General features: G+C 37.9%; 2 protein-coding genes across 2 annotated transcripts; one reads left to right on the forward strand and one right to left on the reverse strand.

The window, feature by feature from the left end:
• The first annotated feature begins 8,081 nt into the window (after positions 1-8,081).
• On the forward strand, positions 8,082-8,477 carry LOC100890757 (uncharacterized protein K02A2.6-like). The gene has a single exon (XM_003731509.2). The coding sequence runs from the start codon at positions 8,082-8,084 to the stop codon at positions 8,475-8,477; it is 396 nt and encodes a 131-aa protein (XP_003731557.2).
• Positions 8,478-18,602: 10,125 nt separating this feature from the next.
• LOC115923757 (tripartite motif-containing protein 59-like) lies at positions 18,603-20,250 on the reverse strand. The gene has a single exon (XM_030985053.1). The coding sequence runs from the start codon at positions 20,224-20,226 to the stop codon at positions 19,243-19,245; it is 984 nt and encodes a 327-aa protein (XP_030840913.1). The 5' UTR covers positions 20,227-20,250; the 3' UTR covers positions 18,603-19,242.
• Positions 20,251-25,517: the final 5,267 nt, after the last annotated feature.

Here is a 25,517-nt window from a genome sequence, read left to right on the forward strand (position 1 = left end):
GCCACTAGACTAGACCCTCTACTCTAGCCTTCTGTAATTAAGAGCAGTAGCCAGTAGACATATTCTCCATTCTTGGCTAATCTCTGACTGACATTTGTCCATTCAAATCAACCGTAACATCTGGCCTTCTGGGCATCTAAATATAATGTAGATCTAGTCTAACCTCTATACTAGACTGGAGTCTAGAAATCTAGTCTTAGTCACTGTAGATTCTACGTCTACATCTCAAGTAGATATTTCAGGATTCCAATTTCTTTATCCTTTTCAACAGATTCCTGAATGCTAACCAGTCTCTTTATTTAACATCGTTAGGCCTTCCTCTGTTAGCTTGTGAAACTAGAATTTTAACTTAGAATGTGGGTGCAAAATGACCTTGAAGTAGTCAGATAGTCTGTCTTTAGTTCTCCATTTTTAGACTAGGTCTGGAGGTCTAGGCTTAGACCTCGACATTAATTCTCTGACTGTATTCTGCCCAATCACGTCATTCTTTCGACTCAAAATACACCCACAAGTGATCATGCTCTATTCTCATAGACCTCTCTAGTCATATTCTCATTTATCAGACTGGTACTGCACTGGTCCCTTGTTGTTCACGATCACCTTTGACTGGCCAAGAACCCAAGTTCACCTTATTATAGTTTCAACGCTCCTCTCAGCTCCGTTCCGTCTTTTAATATCTCGCAATCTGACACTATTCACACGTACATCGTCAATCCACGTACCGTACTGTAGAATTGCAATTGCAAGTGTAGAAATCAATTGTCGAATACCAATATAATGTCTCGAAAACTTTAATTTTGAAGCCTTTACTAACCACATTTCACGTTACTCACGTCGGGTCGATCACAATGTTATTATACAATGATTGCATCCATTCCAATTGTTGTCCAAAACCAAACAAGATCATAAAACGGAAATATGAAGTAGGGAGAAGAGGTTAAAATTCTGTCTTGTTTCCAAGGGTTACTGCCAGTCATTATTCGCGCTTTTCCTCCCCTCAAACTTATTAAATTTTAAAACCGACAAGAGATGGCGCTCTTGCATTAGTTTGGCATCTACAGTTCCTATCAACCATATAGCTTTGTCATTGACATAACTACCAATTATACAACATAATTTACAATTTCCATTGACTTGAACTCCAGTCAAGTTTTATGAAATACAAGAGTAGCTCTTCATTGTAAATTTTAAAATAGTTGAGAATAGGAAAATAGCATGGTACAAATGGACATGGTTGAAGTAAAATTACCAAATTCATCCCCAAAACCACCATATTCAAAGAATGCCTGATATCAATACCAATAAAGGGTTATATTACTTAATAAAGGCATCGTAAAACAATTTGTTGAATCTGAGATGCACGGCCTTATACGTGTTATCAGTGTCAGTGATATGATGTAATATTGAAGCACCCCAACAAAATTGCGCTTCAAAATGATCAAGAAGTGCCTCAAAAAAGTAAAAATCTTTGAGTGACCGGTTTTACCATACTCGTTTTCCCCAATAGACTGTAGGGTAATGAAAACCGTTAGGAAAACGCAAAATTGGATTTCGATTTCCAATCATAAATATCTTGATAATCAGACTCCTTACTGACCTAAAGGTTCATAATTATCATTGCAGCATGAGCTAAACCCAGGATGTTTCAGTTTCAGTATCTGAGACAAAGTTACCGGATCCCTTTAATGAGGAATTTGTTTCATTTTTTTTTTTTTTTTGCAATTTGATTTTTGTCACAAATTTATTACGCTCCCCTACTTTTACTTGTGTTTATTGTGTGCCCATGCCCATTGATGACAGGTAGTTAAAAACTGAATTTTCCTTTAGACTAACTTACTCCAAAATCACCAAAAATTACGAAATATTTTTTTTGTACAAGGTTGAGGTATCTCTCACTAAAAAGAAACTCCCATGTTTAATAATAATTTGCTGTGCCCGAGATGGATATCTGGAAACTCTGGTCTACAATTGAATTTAAATAAATTTATTGAAACCTGATATATGTAAAAACAAAACATATATATATAATAGAATACATAACACATACAAAGGAAGTATTATGGTTAGGACCACAAAAAAGTAAATTGCTTTAATATAAATAATATTTGCGGGAAAGCTTTTTAAAACAGGGTAAAGATTTAAAAAAAAAAATTAAAAAATGGGTAATTTGGTTCCATTCAATGAATTTAAGGGATAGTTGAGTTCTGTTGCAGAGGGCGCTACACAAAATAATTTGTTGTGAGATGATAAAAAACTGAGTATCAAATTTGAAAGAACGTACAATTCAAAATCATCTTTGTTTGATCAAAATCGGTTCAGAGACGGCTGAAATATCCCTAAATATAACGATTTCTAATACTAACTTGTGTACCACCACAAATATTAGATCATTTAAAAAAGCCGTTGCAAAAACAAAATACCACCTTTTACGTTGTATTCAGCCAATACCGATGTTGGCTTGTTTGTGTTGGTTATATTACGCACAACCAGCCGACCCATGTATTGTTATTTTAATTCGAAAAATTAATTAACGGTTACCGTATTTCTTTTGAAAGTGGAGCTGAATTGGTATGGTCGTATTGGCTAAATTTCACACATTTTGGGGTCTAGAATTACTTTCATAGCAAATTTAGGTTCTAAATGGGCACTAGAAATGGCATAGATAAAATTAAGAGCAATAACCATGCACTATGAAGGCGTTTGCGGTCTGAAAACAGAACTCAACTATCCCTTTAAGTGAAAAAGTAAATTTAACTTTGCTTTGTTGAATTTTTTTTTACGAGTGGCATATGAATGGATATTGAATTTTGACTAAACATTCATGCATTACAATTTTTACCTTCACATATCACCTTTTTTACAGGTGAATAGCTCTTTTTCGACGGGTCTCGTAAGTTTCCCTTTTTTGCGACCATAATTAAATTTGGCATCCCTTCACTTTTTGAATCCCGTTGCTGCCTTTGGTGTCGGTGTCATCGTTTGATCCTATTATATAGCTTACACTCAAGAAGAACACATAACTGAGTATGGATGTATTATTCAAATAGTCATTTTTGAAAATGAAATCGGTATGATACATTGAACAGAGTTGCCCGTATTTTGAAAGTTGCCCTTCTTTCTCATTCAACTGACTCTGTGTATGGGTGCGGTCTAAGATTGAAAAAGAAATAAATTTGTCACTGTATTTATTTTACATTGTACGTGTACTTGTGTACACAGCAAAACGTCGAGTGGAAATTTAACAGAACATACTCATATTTATGTACATGTAGTTGTGTCATGTATGTTTGTGTGCAATACAAATTTGAAATTGAATTTCACAAAACAGCGTTCACTGTAAATGGCCTCTTCAAAGTTAGAATTGTATACATGTAGTGAAATGTATTACATCACCGTTGTTCTGTGTTCTGTCTAAAATTGAAATGTGTCCCCCTTTTACATCATCATGATCATCATTCGTAGTTACCTTTCAATTTGATGAGTATGAATACAATCTAGCATTCTCTAACTGAATCCTTCTCTCGTCTGCAAACAGTTGCGGAGCGTCAATATACAGTGCGTCCCAGAAAAAAAAACGAAACCGAGAATTATCGATGTTTAATCATAACTTAATCACAATTATAATTAATAAATGACACATATTTGTAAAGCTTGGATCCTCCTCTTTCATTGAATCCGTTTTGTTGACGATCAGCCATGCACAAAGAAGACGAAATACTTGATGCATGGCTGATCGTCAACGAAACGGAGTTAAGCCTTTTCAACTCTGTTTGTTGCTACGGCAGGCAGCCAGTGAAAACGAAGTCGTTTAATCAAATTATGGAAATGCAAGCATTACTTTAAACAAAAGGAAATTTGTTATTCCTGGCTCATTTGTCCTGATTGAGGTGTCATTTGAAAGGGCAGATATTGAACTTTCTAGAAATGTTATTATCTCTTTGAAGTTCAGATACCGCCCGTCAAATGACTTTTTGGTTTCCTCTCTTCAAATCGTTTTTAATCACTCAATCGTGAAATGTGCATCATATGCGTTGCATCAAATGAAAGAAGAGGATCTAAGCTTTACAAATATGTGTCATTTATTGATTATAATTGCGATTAAGTTATGAAAAAACATCGATAATTATATCGGTTTCGTTTTTTCTGGGACGCACTGTTTGTAACAATATGTGCTACAATATTGTTGACTTGTGAAATGATCTATGCTAATTGTTGAGGTCACATGATCTATGACCTAATAAAGTGCTCTCTACATGACCCGCTAAACATGACTGTCGTGTATTTGATTACGTCTGTAGTTTGCCACATTTCGCTGCTAAAGTAAAGGCATTTAGCCATTGAAACATGGTGGCAGCGGTTAAAACGTGATTTTGTGCTTCAGTGGACAGTATGATACGCCACCGAAAGTGATATTTCATGCAGTTTGTGGAACTTTAGACTCGTTCTTGATCAACATAAAGTGGGCACTTCGTTTTCCACATTGCCGCGGTACAGACACGTGTGTGCTGTGATTGACAACTGATACACCGTATTCAATGCACGTGTTATCTGACATCGACAGGAGATCGAGAGTAAACAACAACAACGATCCGCTCGCATACATTATGAAGTTTACGCTGATTCCTGGATCTGACGTCGACTACGAGCCTGAATTAACTGACACCGAATGGTCTGTGATACCTTATATCAAGGCCGCACCTGAACGCTGAATCAACGGAACGGTCACTTCTATAGAAAAGTTAAGCCAAGTGATGAAACGCGACGGAGCGACACATTCCTTTTGAGAAATTGGGACTTTGGACGTATTACAGTCCCATGTGTGCGATTCGACGTAAGTACCATCTAGCTACAAATTGAAATGAAACTCGTCTCATGTAGACTTTGGTTGTTTGCTGCTGTATGACTGAAAGCTACTGTGACTGCTATAATACCAGATTGTACTAGCTATTGTGTCAACTAGAAAGTGAAGACTGAATTCTGCAAGAAGCTGAAGTGAACAGTGCTAGCCTACTTCTAAAGTTCTTCTAGCTCGATCTACTCGACTACAGAGCAGTGAGCTGTGAGTGTGATTGCGACTTAAGTTATGGTGAGACGCCACACAAGATCAATTGATGACTGTTGCTCTCCAAGCTTTCCATCAATCAGAGACTTACCTAGATCGGCGAGATTTCATCAAGGTGAACTGAAGACTGCGCTCGTCAAAGGTTCGAACTTATATTTCTTCTGAACATTACACAGAACTCTAGCAGGATCCAGTGCTCCCTAAAGTTGTTATTACAACTAGTCAACCAGATTTTGAACTTCGATGTGATTTTTACAACAGTTGACATTCATCCACGAACGATAGATGCAAACGTTTGATCTCAAAGACAGAGACTGGTTATTTTGCAATAAATGCATGTCCTTCTGATATGTTGAACGTAATAGAGTGTATGTCAGACATGTATACATTTTTTGGATGAGTATATTCTGTGCATCAAGTGAGTGTTTAGTACATTGCATGAGTTTATTGTACTTGGGAAATGTACAACACAATTGTAGATGTTGATACATAATTTGTTCTGTAGTGAATGAGTTCCCACCTGACAGTGTGAATATCTGCCTGTAGATTTTGTGAACTGCATTGAGATTTTTGTAACTTTATATTGTTAGTTACTTCATGAAACTCACAGGAAGATAGTTCAGCACTTGTAAACTGTTTTTGCATGAGTTTGGTTGGTTACATGGTTGTCAATTTATGAATGTATACACACATTTGGTATAGCTTATACATAATTAACTCAACCTTACAGTTTTGTTTGTTAATGATACATAATTGTGAAACAGATAAAAGATAGGATACAGTTACGGTAAATGCATTTTAATCATTGAAGCTGAAGTATTCATTTACTTAATATCTGCAGTCAACATTATGACTTCAGACATTGATAGCATTTGTTGGTTTCGTACAATGAATATGCACATCTAGTTCATTCCAATATTGATGTTTTATTGCTTTGTATATATGTAGACCGATATCTATGCTCATAGTATTCAAGCACCAAATATTTGTGTGCACAGTCTGTAAATCTATACTCATTTGAAAGTGTTAAGGATACACTTCAAGTAAAAAGTGCAATTTTTACGAGTAAATGTGTAAAATTATATAATTCATGTTTGCATTTTCGAGCATAGGCACATTGGTGTACAGGTAAATACCGGTACATCTGCTTCAAGTCATCTACTTTCAAGTACATTCTATAGTATAGAAACAAAATACTTTGTAATTCACAATGGCACAGACTCAAGTACCATTCAATGTCTCTACCCCTCCTCCTCTCAAAATGAAGGATAACAAGACCGAGGAATGGAAACTATTCCGTCAATTGTGGGACAATTATGTAGTTATTACGGAACTACAAAAGAGAGAGAAGAAATACCAAAGAGCAGTTTTCCTCAACACTGTTGGACCCGAAGGTCTTCGGCTCTTTAATACATTGAACTTCAAGACACTCCCAGATGGGACGAAAGAAGATGAACATGATGTTCAACTCATTGTTAGGAAGATGGATGCCGTTATTGTCGGCGAAACAAACGAAACTTATGAACGTTATGTATTTAATAGACGTGAGCAAGGATCACAGGAAACTGTCGAAGAGTATGTAACAGCACTGAGAGACCTTGCTCGCACATGCAACTTTTGTGATTGCATCAATGACTCACTAATCCGAGACAGGCTTGTTCTCGGAATCAAGGACCACAGTTCAAGAAAAATGCTCCTCCAAAAGAAAAAATTGACGCTATCAACAGCAATAGAAATCTGCAGATCCGCAGAGGCGACAACTCAACAGTTACGAGACCTTGGCGAGGACCCAACGATAAATACACTTAAGCCAAGAACCTTAAGGCAAGGGAAGAAGTACATGTATACCAAGCCAAAGATGAAAGGAGGGAGCAACCCGCCATCAGATGTTCGCTTCAAGGTGAAGGAACACAGGCAAGACACCAACGATAAAGTGATCAAGTGTAAATTTTGTGGAAAGATGCACAAAATGTCAAGAGAAGAATGTCCTGCGTATGGCAAACTTTGCAATGAATGCCGGCGAATGAATCATTTTGCCAGCTGTTGTAACAACAAACGCCAAATCAAGGCTGTTCAAGAGCAAGATACCAGTTCTGACGATACTGAGACAGAATCAGTTGATGTAATCGAGATCGTCAACACAACCTCTCACAAGAAGAATGGCATCTATGCAGAAATGCTCATTGAAGGAACACCTGTCAAATTTCAGGTAGACTGTGGAGCGACAGCCAACGTCATACCAAAGAAGTATGTACAGGAAGAATAGAGTTGAAGACGTACAACCAATCTTCTGTATGGGCAATAGGTAGCACTATGGTGAAGCTACGTAACCCCAAGACAAGAAAGAAGTACCTGACTAAATTCATGGTAATTGAAGAAGACCACCTCACACCCATCATCTCAAGAAAAACATCTGAGTGGATGGGACTCATAACAGTAAACTACGAGAAACTCAAGCTTCTTCATACCATCAACAGCACAGAAGTCAACGCCATCTCACGTATAGGAATGAGTGATGAGCAGATCAAGGAACTGAAGACTCAGACTTCTCAAGATGAAAATCTTCAGGAACTGAAGAAGGTGATAATGGATGGATGGCCAGAAGAAAAAAGCCAAGTACCAGATCCAGCAAAGCCGTACTTTAACATTCGTGATGAACTTAGCTCACAAGATGGATTGCTGTACAGAGGAGAACGGATTGTCATTCCGGTGACTCTACGAAAGAAAATGCAAGACATACTCCACATGTCACATCTAGGAGCAGAAAGCACTCTTCGCAGGGCCCGTGAATGCATGTTTTGGCCTGGTATGAATGCAGACATCAAGCTTTTCATATCGACATGCGATGCATGCCGGACGTATGAAAAGCAAAACCAAAAGGAGACTCTGCAACCCCATAAACTACCAGACCGTCCATGGGAAAAAGTGGCAGCTGACCTCTTTGAGCTAGAAGGGAAGCATTTATCTCGTCACGGTTGACTATTTCTCCAATTATTGGGAAGTTGACCGCCTTCATGACATGTCCAGCAAAACAGTGATCAAGAAGCTGAAAGGACATTTTGCCAGATATGGAATCCCGAACACTCTCATATCCGACAACGGACCCCAATTCATCTCCGAAGACTTTGTCAACTTCAAGAAAAGATGGGACTTTGATCACCTCACTATCTCACCTAGACATAGTCAGTCTAATGGGAAAGTAGAATCCGCAGTCAAAGCGGCGAAGAGAATGATGAAGAAGTGCAGGAGATCTCGGACAGACCAATACAAAGCATTACTGGAGATTAGAAATACACCAACCCAAGGACTAGGAAGTAGCCCAGCCCAACGTCTCCATGGTAGAAGAACAAGGACAAACCTGCCTACTACAAAAAAATCTTCTACAACCAACAGGAGCCAGTGTTCTAGACCATGAAAAACAGAGAATGAAAGAGCTCCAGAGGAAAAAATCGGACAATTACAACAGAAATGCAAAAGACCTACCGAAGCTACATGAAGGTGACACAGTCAGAGTGAAACCTTACAAAGTAGGAGACAGTGTCTGGCAGAAAGCAGTTGTGAGGAAAAGACTAGATGACAGGTCATACCATATAGAGAGAGAAGATTGACAACAGTTGAGAAGAAACAGGAGAGATCTGAAACACTCGTTTGAAAATTTCCAAAACGGAAATACACAGGACCAGCTAGAGGCAGGGACAGGAAGGAAGGTCTCCCAGCCCCTAGTTCCTGAAGATCAAACACACACAGAAGACACCCCACACATGTCTGAACAAAATGGTGTACATGGTACCAAACAAACCACACACACAAATGTAGAAACAAACACCCACACCCAATCAGAGAACACTCTGAGAAAAATGAGGACAGGGAGAGTCATAAGACCACCTAAAAGATATGGAGATTATGTTAAGAACTGAATTCATTCAACAAAAAAAAAACAAAAAAAAAAGTGGTACACCAGTGAGCTAGCTCAAAAGAAAATGATGTCATTAATTATTTGGTTGATATTATTTGATCTAAAAATATACAACCCCAATGATTTAACTTTTAAGTATACTAAGTGTATGAAAACACCTCCAATATTTTTTTTTTAGAATTTCAGCACAGAAGAGATAATATTTCATCACTCATGTGATCTAGAACATGTTGAAGGTTTTGTTTATGATTTTTAGAATATGATATCAAATTATCAATCATAATTTTGTTACAAGTGTTCAGAGTGTTTATATCTACTCTGCAAAAAAAAAAAAAAAAAAAAAAAAGGAGGTGAAATGTTGAGGGTAATATTAGACAGATGTCTCACATTGATAGAGAAAGAAATGAAGACACAATAACACTGTCTATTTAGGTTTTTAAGATTGATTTATTAGTATTTAGTTATTCAGAAGCGTTCAGAGTTTGAAACAATTTGAAACTTGACTTGTTACAGTTTCTTAAAAGTTTATTTTGTAAAGCTTTATAATGAAAGAAAAAAGGGTCACTTTTACATCGACAATTTTATGTTGAACTACTGTTTCCATAGTTTAGAAAATGTCAGAGTTACAAATCTTCTCAAATTCAGAATATGTTCAAGAAAATAAGTTAAGGCCTTATTTCAGTTTTATTTATTATTTGAAATCCTAAACTTCTCAAAAAGGAGAGGATGTAACAATATGTGCTACAATATTGTTGACTTGTGACATGAATATTTATGCATGCAAATGATCTATGCTAATTGTTGAGGTCACATGATCTATGACCTAATAAAGTGCTCTCTACATGACCCGCTAAACATGACTGTCGTGTATTTGATTACGTCTGTAGTTTGCCACATTTCGCTGCTAAAGTAAAGGCATTTAGCCATTGAAACACTGTATAGCCACCTAGCCACCCACAAACACCTTATTTATTATCTAAAGGGACTTGTTAACCGACTTGGGAGAAACTCTTTTGGGAGCCTGTCCTGCAGTTCCGCCACTGGTTGATGGAACAGAGCCGGTCTGAGGTCTTGATGCTGCAGATTGTAATACGCGTTTATTCCAGAGCTTTAAATGTTCTACACCAATGTCAGTCTTGAGAATGTCCATCACATTGTTTACATTTTCTACGTAGGACTTGAGGTCTTCGTCATCTAGATCCTGTAAAGTGCTTCTTTCCAATTTTGGAACAGCAGTCGCCAGAATCTTTTTAAAGTGTTCCCCCTTTTCTTTGAACCGAGCAACATCCGATTCCAATTTTTGTTCTGCTGTAGTTAAATGTTGCATGTAGGAATTTAATTTCTCCTTCACTCTGTTTTTATGCGAAACCAACTTATGCATTTCCTGATCAGCTTCAAGAAGATTGTTCTCCAAAATTTTCGACTGAACCTGAGATTGCTTTTTGGCATCGTCGGTCTTTTGATTTAGCTCTCCCATAAATCGGTTTCTAGACTTGGTAACATGGTTGGAATGATTTTCTTGGAAACACTGAAAGCAAATGAAGACTAGGCAGATACTGCAATAAATGTCTCTATGCTCTTGGTCGTGCTCAATGCACGTGGGAGTTCTTTTTGGTCTTTTACTAGAAGGCCCTGGCTCTTCACTCAAGTCCTGGTCTAGGAGCCCCAGGATGGGTAGGTTTCGACTAAGTCCATTCACTCCTTTTTCTCGTATTTTGGTCCTTTTTCTGCAAGTGGGACAAATTATCCTTTGATACCCTGGGACAGTTTTATAGAGCTCATCCAGACATTTCAGGCAAAACACATGTCCACATACCAGATTGCGGGGATCATCGAATGTATCGTGGCATATAGCGCAGATTAAATGGTCCTTCATATCTGGATGTGATGTCAGCTTGCGTTTCCTCTCCATGTCTGTCTCACTCTTATAACTTAAATCCTGAATAAAATAGAACAAAGAAAGAGAATTGAAATTCTGTGTGAGCCAATGGTTTGTTCAAGTTCTCAAGATTAATCTTGGGCCGAAATGTAAATAAAAGTTAAAGAAAGAAGAAAAAAAAACAGCGTTGAAATAACGACTGCAGAGAATCCTTCATTATTCTTTTTCGACTACTGTAATATACAGCCATTACCAATATTCAACCTGTAACATGCTTTTGTTTTGATATTGTTTTGACAAGGTTATCCTCAAGTTCTTCAATGTTAGTTGTCTCTGACTTTGGCAATTCATCCTCTCCTTCTCTTTCCGAATCACTTGTTTCAGCATCATCGCTAGATTCTTTGCTTTTTTGAGAGTGGTTCGGAGAAATCATCTTCACTAGCTTCTGCACCAGGGTCGGAATCTTATACCTTAATCTTATACGAATCGTATACATGATATTTCATATCAGGATGTACATTTTGGCCATGCCTCTTCATGTCGAACTTGCGACTATCGGTCCTATCGCATATTGAACAGGTGAAGCGATTGGACATATCGAAAGTATTCGTGTTGACTCGATGAAGTTTAGCTCGGAATGGATACAAAGGAAATTGAATCTCTATAAATATATAGTTTGTCATTTTACATATTTTGTTATTTGATAACATAAGTAACTGTAGTTTCACGTAATATAACAACTTGACGCCATAACGTCGTAACGACATAGATTGAGGACAACCTTGCTCATGACAACCACCTAGGACCTCAGAGACGAAAATATAAAAAAATATATCTCCCATAAGGCTCACGTCTAAGTTCTATGGGCCGTCAAACACACCTTTTTCGATCTTTACTCCAAGTTCTTGCAGCAGAACGTGTTCCTTTGAGGAGCTGAAATCAATCATGAAATTATGTCTGATCTCACAGAAAAATAAAAAATCTTCAGAAAGCCGTACAAAGAGTCTTAGCAAGACATGGTACATAGTTCGAGGCAGTGGCGGATCCAGGGGGCCCCTCCCCTTGGTAAAAACACGTTAATTTAACTTTTTGGGGGAGATGGGCCCCCTCCCCTGGCGCTCATGGGGACCCCCTGGATCCGCCACTGGTTCGAGGGTTTATTCCAGTATCAGGATGAGATTGACAATGATAGTGACAATTAAGGCTTGATATCACCTTGACATAGAATACTTCGTAAACAACCCTAATAATATAGATGACAAATTTATTTCAACATGTTGTACAGCAATCGACCTTTCTAAGCGGACAATTCGTATGCAAGCCCTATGGCCGTCCTCCAAGTCACCACGGTTACCAATTTCGGACCTTCCTTCAACTATGTTGAACGAACCCACCCCCCCCCCCCCATTTTTTCGTATATAAATACAATTAATAAATATTATTGCTCGTGCCTGAATGAAAAATGTAAAATGATACCACTTACCAGAGATGAGATCCTGATAGGTCTGCTGTTCACCAAATGATGCGTTTTGGGGCTTAATCGTAGCAACGTACTGGTATATTTATGTAGTAGAAATTGGGCTACAGCTTTAATAGCGGCCTGCATAAAGGCGGTGTTGTGCTTTTCTGACGTCATCACAGTCCATTGGTTTTTCGTAAATAAAGGGACCTCATCGTTGAAATCAGGGGCATAGACATGCTCTAAAAAATAAAGGATAGGCCTAGTCTTAGTTTTCACTTTAATGCTGTACTTGAACTCTGTGAAATTTGATAACTCTGAAAGTTGTTTCTTTCTCCTTCTTCCTCTTCTTCTTTTTCATAGCCGAAAGGTCGTCATATAATTGGCTATTATTATCGATTCCATGATAAAGACAATAACAGATAAACGATTGAAAAAATGTTTCATGATGATATATTACAATCATTACCAAAATTCTAGAAATGCCAAGCACTAATTTGTATGGATTAAAACTACATGATACAGATAATAAACGAAGTTATGAGATGCGAAGGAGTTTGCTTTAACTAAACGAGATGCCTGATTCTCAAAACTGGACAACATGAAGTTCTAAAATAACGTATAGTCTTGGGCCTAAGTTGATGAAACAACAGACAAACACTGTACCATTGGGAGGGGGGGGGGGGGAGGTAGTCCCCATCCACCTTCAGGTACTACGCCCGAAGTGGAATTCCCCAGTACGAGGCATTGTTGTGGAGTTGCCTCCCGCTATTGTGTGTGTGCGTTGGTGAGTATTTGTTCACATAACACCATTGCAGAGATGCGAAAAATTACAATCATGTATTACATTATCATAATATTCTTTTTTTGTAAAGGATACGCAAAAGAGCCTTACAATAATATTGCCCTTGCGTTGAGTTTTTTAAAAACAATCTTTGCAATCGTGTTATATTCACAGAGGGTCGGGTTTTAAATGACTGGCTCCAAACCTAAAACCTTGCTATGAAGAGTATTTGTAAAAGATGTGGTAGGCAGTTTCAATCCAGGTGGCGGGGGGGGGGGAGGGGTTCAGTCAAATATATATATAATTTTTGCTTAGGCTTGGTACACCCTCGAATTGCACGACTTATACTTTTTTAACTTCTACTTTATAGGAGCTGTAATTAAGGTAGATCTTCTTAGGGGATATGTTCGAGGGGGGTTAAATCTGTTGAGGATTTCCGGAAAAATAACGATGTTACAATATGAACCAACCCTGCCCAAGCAGTCGACATCCCATAAAGAATAAACATAATTGCAATGCTTTTATTTCTCAAATTATAATGAGTTTAGTGTATATAAATGAGATGGAATTTTACACCATTCAAAAAGGGATATGAACCCCATTCTGATAACTAAATCCTTTTGTTTGTAAATACACAGGATAGGGGTCAATGAAACCACACTTTCAAATTAAAAAAACTCAGGAATGACAGCATGGACGTCATTTTGTTCCCTCTTGAAACGCCGAACATGCCGCGGTGTATGCAGCTGAAAATACAGTGGCGTCTTATTTTGTTTACAAGCGACGGATTCCTTATTTTGTTTTATCCTTGCATTTCCATCAAAATGATACAATGCACGGGGTTTAGAGTGAGGCAACAGATTAAACATTTCGCATGAGGGTATTGAAGTAAGAGAAATAACTGAAGAAAAGATGACAAAACAGGCACTGAAATTGTGTGAGATGTCATGGGACATCGTCTGCTTGTGCACATCATGTTCAAAATGAGACGTCATATCTCAGCAGCGACCGGAGAGCTTTTCAGGTGCTATGTCGGGGCTGTATATAAGCGTTTTTGTAATTGTTAATAATAGGGACTTTTAGATTGGGTGGACTGATACGTGTGACGTCCATTCAATCAGTGCATTAAAAGGACGTCGATCCTAGCAATCCACGTTGTCGTTCGGCAAAACTAAAAGTCCCTATTCATTACCCTGACGGACGGCAATGCTCACCCTGAGCCTCAACCCCCCCCCCCCCACATTCGTTCAGGGGTGGGGGGGGGGGGGTAGTGAACACTTAATTTGTTTTGCTATTTTGAACCCCCCTAAGGGATATTTTCCTGACATCTACTAACATCTACTAATACTGTGTGGGTCTGGACACATGATGGCGTTTTCTATGCACATCACATTTTTACTTGGCAGCCCAAGGGGATGGGGGTTAAACCTCCACCCCCACCCCCGTAGATCCGCACCTGTGCTGATTGAGAATATACACAAATTACACCTCTAATTTTATGAGAATAATTCGTTTTATTTTAGCTCTAACTTGTAACTCTAAGAGTTACTAAGAATAGTTCAGTCAAGTTCAAATCTTATTGACAATATTTTTGTCAATGACACAAGTCTAGTGTTGAAAAGCGGTATTTTACTGGCAGACATTTCAGACAACCTTCCAATTTTTGTATTCAATTGGTCAAAACATAGTGAATGCATTGTGAGAGAAACAGTTTGGAATCGACCAGAAAAGGTTGATCCTCTAGCAAATAAGAATTTGTGTGTATTGCAAGGTTCTGGAATCATCAAAATGGTAGGAAATTTGGCCAAGTCTTGGCAAAGTTACAAACACTGTATACAAAAAGATGTATATGGGACTTTTCAGGGAACATGTCTTATCTGATGTTCTTCCACACTTGCATAATAAGAATGATACCGCTCACAAATTATTTTTCACGTCTTCCCAGAACTCAACCTTCTCTTTAAGCGGAAAAAAGGTATACCGCCAGTATCGAAATACTTTCACTTCAATTATTCGAAGGTCAACAGAATCTTACTATGCAAAGCAGTTTGAAGAAAGTAATTGCAGTAAACGAACCTGGAATATTATTAACAACATGTTGAAAAGGGAAATCAAAAGAAAGAACCAAGACTGTTTTCGTGATGAAAATAATAAGAAACTTACAGATCCTGTTGATATTGCAAACAAATTCAATAAATATTTTATAAGCATTGGGACAGCGTTTACAGATACAAGTAATATTTACATGCTGAAGTGTAGGTCTTATATGAATGGTCAATATCAACAGTCAATGTTGCTGAAACCAATAGAAAGTCATGAAATTATAGATATAGTGAAGGCATTGAAAATTGGTAAGAGTCCTGGTCATGATAATCTAACTGTTTCTGTCATTAAAGAATCAATCTATTTCATTCTTGCTCCACTTGTACATATTTTAACCTTTCCCTCTCCATTGGTAAATTCCCTCACAGTACGAGGCTGGTGAGGGTGACTCCGATCTATAAGAAAGACTTTCTCGATCAGTTTTGGAATTATAAACCGGTGTCCCTCTTGCCCGTTTTCTCCCAAATCTTGGGAAAATTATTTTACTCTCGATTATTGTCTTACATTGAGAAACGAGAGATATTGTCGAATTTTCAATATGGCTTCAGATCTGGTCATTCAACTATATTGGCCTTGACATATTTTTGGACCAAATACTTACTTCCCTTGATGATAGCAAACATTCACTCTGTTTGTCATTGGATATCTCAAAAGTTTTTGACTCAATTAATCATCAAGCCTTATTATCCAAATTGGAGTACTATGGTGTGAGGGGTTTGCCATTACAGTGGATAAAGGATTATTTAAAGGGAAGAAAATATGTTGTTTATGATAATGCAACTTCATTTGAAAAAGAACTTATATGCGGAGTGCCCCAAGAATCAATAAATGGGCCACTGTTGTTTATTCTATATATAAACGATTTGCCAAATGTTTCCTCAACTTTGTCATACATTATTTTTGCAGACGATACCAATGTCTCTTTGAGCGAGAAGAAACTAGATAATCTTGTCCATAATATGAATAAAAAAATACAAAAGGTTAATATTTGGTATAAAGTGAATGGGTTAAGGATAAAAATTGAGAAAACAAATTGTATGCATTTTGCACCATTGAATGAACAATAGTGTAAGAACTTACTTACTCTAAAGTTTGTTGATTCACTAGAGCCCTTAAAGCAAGTACATAGTGCCCGCTTCTTGGGAGTTAACATTGATGACTAAATATCATGGTCTTTACATATTAATGATATTGCATTGAAGATCTCGAGAATTACTGGAGTTATATCAAAACTGAAATTTGTATTACCGTCAAAGGTACTGCTTTTACTATACAATTCATTAATTCTACCTTATTTACAATATGGGAATATGCTATGGATAAATGCATCAAATACATTGTTAAATCATTTACATTTGTTGGAAAAAAGTGTAATACGCGTAGTTGCCAAGTCTCATTATTTGGCCCATACCAACATTATCTTTAAACAATTAAGGATTTTGACTGTATATGAATTAGGTAGGTTACAACTGGGAGAATTTATATACAGGTCTGAAAAGGGACTATTACCAAACTCACTTAAAAACTGGTTTAGATGCAACAGTGATGTACATTGTTACATTGTATCAGGGTTACCTTACATGGTCTGATTTAGATGACAGTCTCAAACAATCTGCATCATTACGACAATTTAAGTTGAAATATAAGAAATATCTTTGCAATTCTAAATAGCCATTATTAATTTTAAAAATAATTACTATTATGTTTCAAATCGCAATTATGTTTTCATCGGGTCAATTTAATATAATTATAAAAGCAGACATTTGAGGATGTGTTTACTCTGCCTTTATACTTGGCCACACACATTCTCAGGGTGGACTTCCCCTCCATTGCTACCAGGGCTAGACTCGACAAGCTTCCCTTTTTCTAGCCCCATCTACATTACTTATCTTTTTATGTTTTAATGTTGATGTTTGTTGACTGATGTAGATTTTCATTGTTCTTTTATGCTTATGTTTCTGTTTTTCATTTGCTTTATGTGTCAAATGTGTACAATGTATTCTCTTACCTTGTATATTGTTCTGGTTTTTAATGTGGAAAATAAATGAAATGAAATGACATGAACTAAGAAAGTATTAACACATGATTATTTAGGTCATGTTCATAATTTTGCAGCCATTGTTTTATGGACTACCTTGCCGGAAAAGCTTATAATTTTAGAAACAAACGAAAAGTTTAGAAGTAATTTGCAAACGTAATTTGCAAACGTACATATTTTATTAGCACTTTGTAAAATCTCACTATTATGTACCTAGTGCACAATTTCCACTCCTTCTGTACAGTGCCTCTAAGACAAAACGAAACCGAGAATTATCGATGTTTTAGGATAACTTGATCACAATTGTAATTAATAAACGACACAAAGCTTAGTAAAGCTTACATCCTCTTCTTTCATTAATTTGATGCAACTCATATGATGCATATTCCACGCGTGAGTGATTGAAAACGATTTGAAGAAAGGGTACCAGAAAGTCATTTGGCGAACGGTATATGAATTTCAAAGAGAAAAATCACATTTCTAGAAATATTTTCTGCCCTTTCATATGAAATGAGCCAGGAATAAAAAAAAGTTCTGTTTGTTTAAAGCCCCTCTGTACTAGTTTGGCCAGGAGGGATTAGAGTATTAGACCTCCCACCATGGTCAACGACAGGGGGTTATCTCATCAAATCAGCTCACAATTAACATAAGAAAAAGGGATCATGGGGGGCCAATGGTCACCGATTAGGCATTGTTTGCTATAAAGAGGGCGCAAGTAGCCATAGGTAGTGCAGTGGGGCTTTAAAGTAATGCTTGCATTTCCATAGTTTTATTAAACGAATCCTTTCCACTGGCTGTCTGCCCTAACAACAAAGAAGACGTAAGACTTCATCGTGCCTGATCGTCAACGAAACGGAGTTTGATGTTTGTTGCTACGGCAGGCAGCCAGTGAAAACGAAACCATCATATTTAAAGAATGCCCGATATCATACCAATAAGGGTTATTTTCCTGAATAAAAAAATGTTTCAATTTAAATTTTTGGCTATTGGATTTTAATTTTTTTTTTAATACGCTCCCCCTACCTTTACTTGTGGATATTGTGTGCCCTTTCCCCATATGAACTCCCACCTAATGACAGCTAGTCAAAAAACTGAGCTTTCCTCTAGACTTACTAACTCCCAAATCACAAAAATATATATATATATTTTTTGGGTACAAGGTTGAAGTATCTCTCACCAAAAAGAAAATCCAATTTTTAATAATATTTTTGTGTGCCCACAATCAATATTCGACAACCCTGATCTACAATCGAACTGAGTTAAATTTATTGAAACCTTATATATGTTAAAACAAAACATACAATAGAAAATGGAATACATAACACGTATAAAAAAAAATATAAAGGAAGTATATGGTAATGACCACAAAGACGTAAATTGCTTATGAAATGGGCTTCCACATAAAACAAATTAAATTCAATATGATTCAAGAAATAAAGAAAAAGACACAACTGAGTATGGATGTATATTCAAATAGTCACTATGAAAATGATATCATATCGTGATATCGATACATTGAACAGTGGCCCGTATTTTAAAAGTTGTCCGTCTTTCTTATTCAACTGACGATGTGTATAGACTATAGGTGCGGTCTAAGATTGAAAAGGAAAATCAATTTGTCACCGTATTTATTTTACACTGTACATTTACTTGACTTAGGCACAGTGTCGTGTGGAAACTTAACAGAACATAAGTCATTCTCTTTTTATGTACATGTAGTTGTGTCATATATGTATGCAATACAAATTAAACATTATTATGAAATAGAATACACTATGAATATCCTCTTCAATCCTGCTACAATTTTATACACGAAATGAAATGTATAATATCACTGTTGCTCGGTCTAAACTTGAACTGTGTCCCCCTTTCACATCATCATGATCATCATTCGTAGTTACCTTTCACGTGGCTGATTATAAATACATTCTAGCATTCTCTAGCTGAACACTTTCCTTCTCTCGTCTAAAAAACAGTTACGTAGCGTCAATATATAGCCACCTATCTAGGCGCCCCAAATACCGTATTTATAACTTTAGAGCGACTTGTTAGAGTACCTATTTGAAAAGCATGCTCTGCGGTTCCGCCACTGGTTGATGGAACAGAGTCGAACTGAGGTCTAGATGATGCAGCTGTTGCATATGATTTATTCCAGTGATTTAAATGTTTTACACCAATGTCAGTCTGGAGAAGATTCGTCACATTGTCGACATTTTCAACGTAAGACTTGAGGCCATCGTCATCTAGATCCTCTAATAAAGTTTTACTTTCCAACTTTGGAACAGCAATCGCCAGACTCGTTTTAAATTGTTCCCCTTTTACTTTGAATTTAGCATAATCTGATTTCCGTTGCTTCATTGTGTTGCTCAGTCTTGCTAATTTAGCCTTATACTCGTTTTCAATTAATTGCTTCGCCCTGGTATGTTCAGAATGCAGCAGCTGTTCTGCCTGATCAGCTTCACGGAGATTGTTCTCAACGGTTTTCAATTGAACCTGATATTTCTGTTTGGCATCTTGGGCCTTTTGACTTAGCTCTCCCAGAAATTCGTTTCTTGTCTTGATTACATGGTTGGAATGGTTTTCTTGGAAACACTTAAAGCATATCATATCCTGGCAGGTACTGCAGTAAATGACCCTTTGCTCTTGGTTGTGCTCACTGCATGTGGCAATTCTTTTGGACCTTTTACACGAAGGCCCTGGCTCTTCACTCAAGTCCTGGTCTAGGATCCCCACGATTGGTATAATTCGACTAAGTCCATTCACTCCACTTTCTGTTAGTTCGGTATCATGTCTGCAAGTGGGACAAGAAATAGTTAAAAACTGTAGAAACCCTACCCGTTTTCGCATGAGCCTATCCAGACAGTTCTTGCAGAATACATGTCCACATACGAGAATGCGGGGATCATGGAAGATATCGGTGCAGATAGCGCAGATGAGATGTTCCGTCACATCTGGATGTGATGATACCTTGCGTTTCCTCTTCATGTCTGTCTCACTTTTATAACTTAAATCCTGACTGAAAGAGAATAGAGAAAGAGAATTTAAATTCTATCTGAGCCTATAGTATGTTCATATTCTCAAGAATAATCTATATGCCTATTATTTTAGTTCACGAAATATTACGAGTGGGGATATATTTATATTTCGGATTCTTTTAGGGGTGACAGTGAATACGTGATGCGTAAAACAAATTTCAAAACAAAAAAAACGTGTGACATGGCTGCACTTTGCATCAAAGATAAGGTGAGTTCTGGTAATGCGATTGCATTGCGAAAGAAAAGGTGTGGAATGGATCAGATAAAGTTAATCTTGTAGCATGTAAGTATTGGTGTGCACTGCAAGGTTCTGGAGTCATCAAAACCATAATAAATTTGGCCCAGTCTTGGTAAAGTAACAATTAGCATTGTACACAGAAAGATGATGGGACTACACAAATGGTGTCGGGGCTACCTACCTTGATTTCCTTATTTTTCTCTGCTCATTACTCAGCCAATATACATTTTCTTCCAAAATTGTTTGGCACATGACATTTATTTGTAATCTTGAACATTCAGTGTAAGCTCCGTTTGATTCTGTGAGAATTCTTTTTTTTTTTAACCAGAACTCAAGTTTATCTTTAAAACAATAACAAAAATAACAAATTGATAATAATGGTACACAATATATATGTATCAATATTTTTCCCATTATAACATCTTCGTATCGCCAAAAACATTATATCCACAACTGTTCCCATTTGTGACTTTCCTCAAACTGTTTGGAACCGATTATTTTTTTCTTTTTCTTTTTTAAAAGTAAAACCTATTGTCAACCTAGAGTTCTTGCCTGAATATCAAACGTTCTTACCACATGGGTTAGTAGGCACATTTGCAGTGCATGTGATTTTCAACTAAACTGAGTCTCATTTAATTCGATCATTCCAAAACCCCAAAGTATAAGCATGATCAATCGTTCCCGACTGCTTCCAAACAGTTTCTCACTATGATTTCGCATAACCAGTTACTAACCTTAACTTTATATTTAACAAGCAAAATGATACCACTTACCAGAGATGAGATCCTGATAGGTCTGCAGTTCACCAAATGTGTTTTGGGGCTTAATCTAAGCAACGTACCGAATAAGTATGCGGTAGAAATTGATTCCCGCTCTAATATCGGCCTGAATACAGGCGATTACTGTGCTTTTCTGATCACGTCGTCAGTCTATTGAATTTCCTTAAATAACAGGAACTCATAGTTGAAATCAGGGGCATCGACATGCTCTACAAACAAAGGACGTCTCGTGCTGCTCATAATAGGGGCGGATGTGTTTTTTTGCTGGGGGGGGGGGGGGGGTGGGGGGAGGTTGACCCAATGACGATACTGTGTGGGTCTGGACACGTGATGGCGTTTTGCTATGCACGTCACATTTTCACTTGGCAGTCCAGGGGAGGGGGGGGGGGGTTAAGGGGTAGATTTGCATCTGCATAAAATCTTCTCCCTTCATTATTTATTCTGCTTTTTCATAGCCGGAAAATCGTCATGAAATCGGTTATCACAAAACTGGACAACATGAATTTCTATTTAAAAAACGTAATAGTCATTATCCTCAATCGATGAAACATAGGAAAAAATACAATGACAACTTGATATTAAAAAACCCTTGTTTATACCGCTTAATTTTTGTCAATCGACGAAAAATATGTACCAGCAGGAGCGGAGGGGGAGGGGTGAGGGTACCTATTAACCTCAATTTGGAATTCCCCAGAACGACGCCCGAGTTGGAATTCCCCAGGACGAGGCATGTGGAGCAACCACCTGCCACTGTCTGTGCGTGCATGGGTGAGTATGCGTTCACAAAACACCATCGAAGAGATGCGAATGTTTCAATAACGATATGATATGCAAAAGAACCTTAAATAGTCTTGGATTGATTCGTTTTAAACTTTGTGATCGTGTTATATTCATCGAGGGTCGAGTTCTATCTGACTCAGTCCCGACCTAAAATCTAATTATGAACAATATGTTAAAATGTTATGACAGGCAGTTTCCATCCAGGGGTCGGGAAAGGGGGGGGGGGGTGGAAGGGGGGGGGGGGGATATCAAATGTCGTATCCGGACACCTACCCTCTAGAAATCCACCCCCGGGAAGCCACCCCCAGTCAACCACCCTCTAGGACGATTACCCCCAGGACAACTACCCCCAGTCAACTACCCCCTAGGACAACTTCCCCCAGACAACTACCCCCAGACAACTACCCCTGACAACTACCCCCTAGGACAACTACCCCTAGGACATCTACCGCCGGAAAACTACCCCCTTGAAGAACTACCGCCTAGGATAGTTGTCCAGGGGGTAGTTGTCTGGGGTTAGTTTCAATCCTTTAGCCTGAACCTCGTACACCCTCGATTTGCACGAGACACATTTTTATTAACAATAACATTGATAGAGATTTAGTTAAGATAGACCTTGCTTATAGGGAATATGGTCGAAGGGGTTCAATTTATTTAGGGGGTACAGTGCATTTAACAAGTCTAGATAGATTGTGGACAAAAAGTGGGTGAGGAATAGAATCTCCACCGGAGGTGAAGAACGGTCTTTATTACTTATCCTTGTGGTCAGGGGGGGGGGGGGGTGGGGTGATGCATCCCCCCTGGCTTGAAGACGGGGGGGGTGGCCTGTACAAATATCCCCCCCCTGAGATTACAAACAAAAAAAGAGAAAACAAAGGAAGAAGAAGAAGAAAAAAAAAGTGATTGTTTCAATTTCAGCATAATGCATGAGAAATGTGTTGTTTTGTTTATGTATGTATAACTGTATAGACTGCACGTATACAGTATGTCACGATCATTACGAGTAGTTGCGCGACGTGCGCGAACAAGCACTTCATAAACTTCAGAATAATTTTTCGTTATTTTGCAAGGTATTATCATAGCCCAGACGTAAAGTGCGCCAGCGCGCGAGCGCTTAAAAAGTGCAATCATGTACAGTAGATGCCCGGCTGCGTTATTTTTTTCTGCGGCACAGATCGGGGCATGACCTATGGGAAGTACGTTCTTTCCCTTCTGAAAAGTGTCTGAACGTACGTGAGACTAATTATGTTCACTAGCGCTAGCGCATAGCGCTGCGAAGAAGTTTGAAGGGCCATCGCGAACTATGTGTTTAGATAACATTCCTCTTCGTTTAAGTTAGCTGTTAGTTATAAGTTTTATTGACTAATTATAATTATTGTGATGTTCTCCTTATTGACGTACTGCCTCGTCTTTAGATTTCCAATTTCATTTTAATCGTTGATGTAATGATTTTCCATACGGTAGTGGACTCACATACCCTGGTAACACTATTAAAAACAGATCTCTAAACTCTACTAGTACGCACACGACCACTATTAGTCTGTAAATCAAGACCCCTTTAAAAAAAAAAAGCCCCAATCTGTGCCGCAGAAAAAAATAACGCTGCCCGGCTCCCCCCTTCTTCTTTTTCATAGCCGAAAGATCGTCATGGAATCGGTTACCATTACTAATTCTATGAAAAGAATAAAGACAGAAGATAAACGAATGGAAAAATGTTTGATGAGGATATATTACCATGATTACCGAAATTCTAGAAATGCTTAACACTTTGTATGGATTAAAACTATAGGATAAAGATGATAATCGAAGTTATAAGATGCGAAGGAGTTTGCTTAAATATACGATATGCCTGATTCTCAAAACTGGACAACGTGAAGATCTAAAATAACGTATAGTCTTGGGCCTAAGTTGATGAAACAACAGACAAACATTGTACCAGTGGGAGGAGGGGGGGGGGGGGGGGGTGGTCCCCATCCACCTTCAGGTACTACGCCCGAAGTGGAATTCCCCAGAACGAGGCATTGTTGTGGAGTTGCCTCCCGCTATTGTGTGTGTGCGTCGATGAGTATTTGTTCACATTAAACACCATTGCAGACATGCGAAAATTACAATCGTGTATTAAATTATCCTAATATTCTTTTTTTTGAAAAGGATACGCAAAAGAGCCTTACAATAATATTACCCTTGAATTGATTTGTTTTAAAACAATCTTTGCAATCGTGTTATATTCACAGAGGGTCGGTTTTCAGATGACTGACTCCAAACCTAAAACCTTGTTATGAAGATTATGTGTAAAAGATGTGGTAGGCAGTTTCAGTCCGGCTGGCAGGGGGGGGGGGGGGGTTCAGTTAAACATATATATATATATATATATATATATATATATATATATATATATATATCTCTCTTTTGCTTGTTACGGCGCGTAGCGCCTGCCGCGTTAAGGGTGTCAAACAGGCAATCAGTCTGGAAAAAGCGAATGTTTTGTTAACTTGATAAAACACATTTAGGCTTCCCTTTTCCTATTCTTTGCTTAAGACCCCTGTTACACATGCGTAGACTTCGTGCACCCTCGAATTACACGAGTAATTTTTTTCAACTTGTACTTTTATAGAGCTTTAATCGAGGTAGACTTTCTTGATATGTTCGAGGGGTTAATCTTATGAGGACATTTTCGAGAAAAAGCGTTAATAAAAATCAGTGTGTGAGGGGGGGGGGGGGGGGAGGGTTAGGGCACATAATCTCCGCCGGTCCTTGGTGAAGTATGGTCTATATCCTATATGCTTGTGGTTGATATAGGCTAGGTTATATAACTACCATTATTCCTCCTCCTCCTCTCATTTTGCTTCTACGACCCCTCCAACAAAACTAAATTTGCCATAGCTAGGCTACTCTAAATAGGTAAGCCTAATCAAATGAAAGAAGACGAGAGGAGAGAGAGAACAGCACACAAACAAGTCTGTTCCTCCTGTTCAGTGTTCATACTATAGCCCCCTAGAAAATGTAAGAACCCCTTTTTAAATTTTCCTCGTCAAACGTTCTTGCTCAGATTTGGCAAGCACATTGTTATCAACCTCGTAGAGTAAAAGTAAGTATTTATATTTTTGAAACGTCATCGTCAAGTTTAACCCCTGACGCACTAGTTTGTTATAATAGAAAACATCTAATTTCTACCTTCTTTGAAAATACAGCCTGGAAAAGTTTTAGCTTGCGATTACATGTGATTGATCACTTTGGAGCATATTTCCTTTTATTTCATTAAAACACAACAATATCAAACGCTCAGGTTTGTTCGCGTGTTGTGGTACGATGTAGAGCCACACACGAAATGGCGGTATGCTGTCGGTATTCTGCTCCATTTTCAATGGGGCTTCGATTGCTCAAGGTTGTTGTCGTTGTAGTCCCGTTCCTTTATTTTGGTGCGACAATCAGCAAGGAAGGAAC

The sequence above is a fragment of the Strongylocentrotus purpuratus genome, unplaced genomic scaffold (genome assembly GCF_000002235.5).
Source record: "Strongylocentrotus purpuratus isolate Spur 01 unplaced genomic scaffold, Spur_5.0 spur5_scaffold_14, whole genome shotgun sequence".
NCBI lineage: Eukaryota > Metazoa > Echinodermata > Echinoidea > Camarodonta > Strongylocentrotidae > Strongylocentrotus > Strongylocentrotus purpuratus.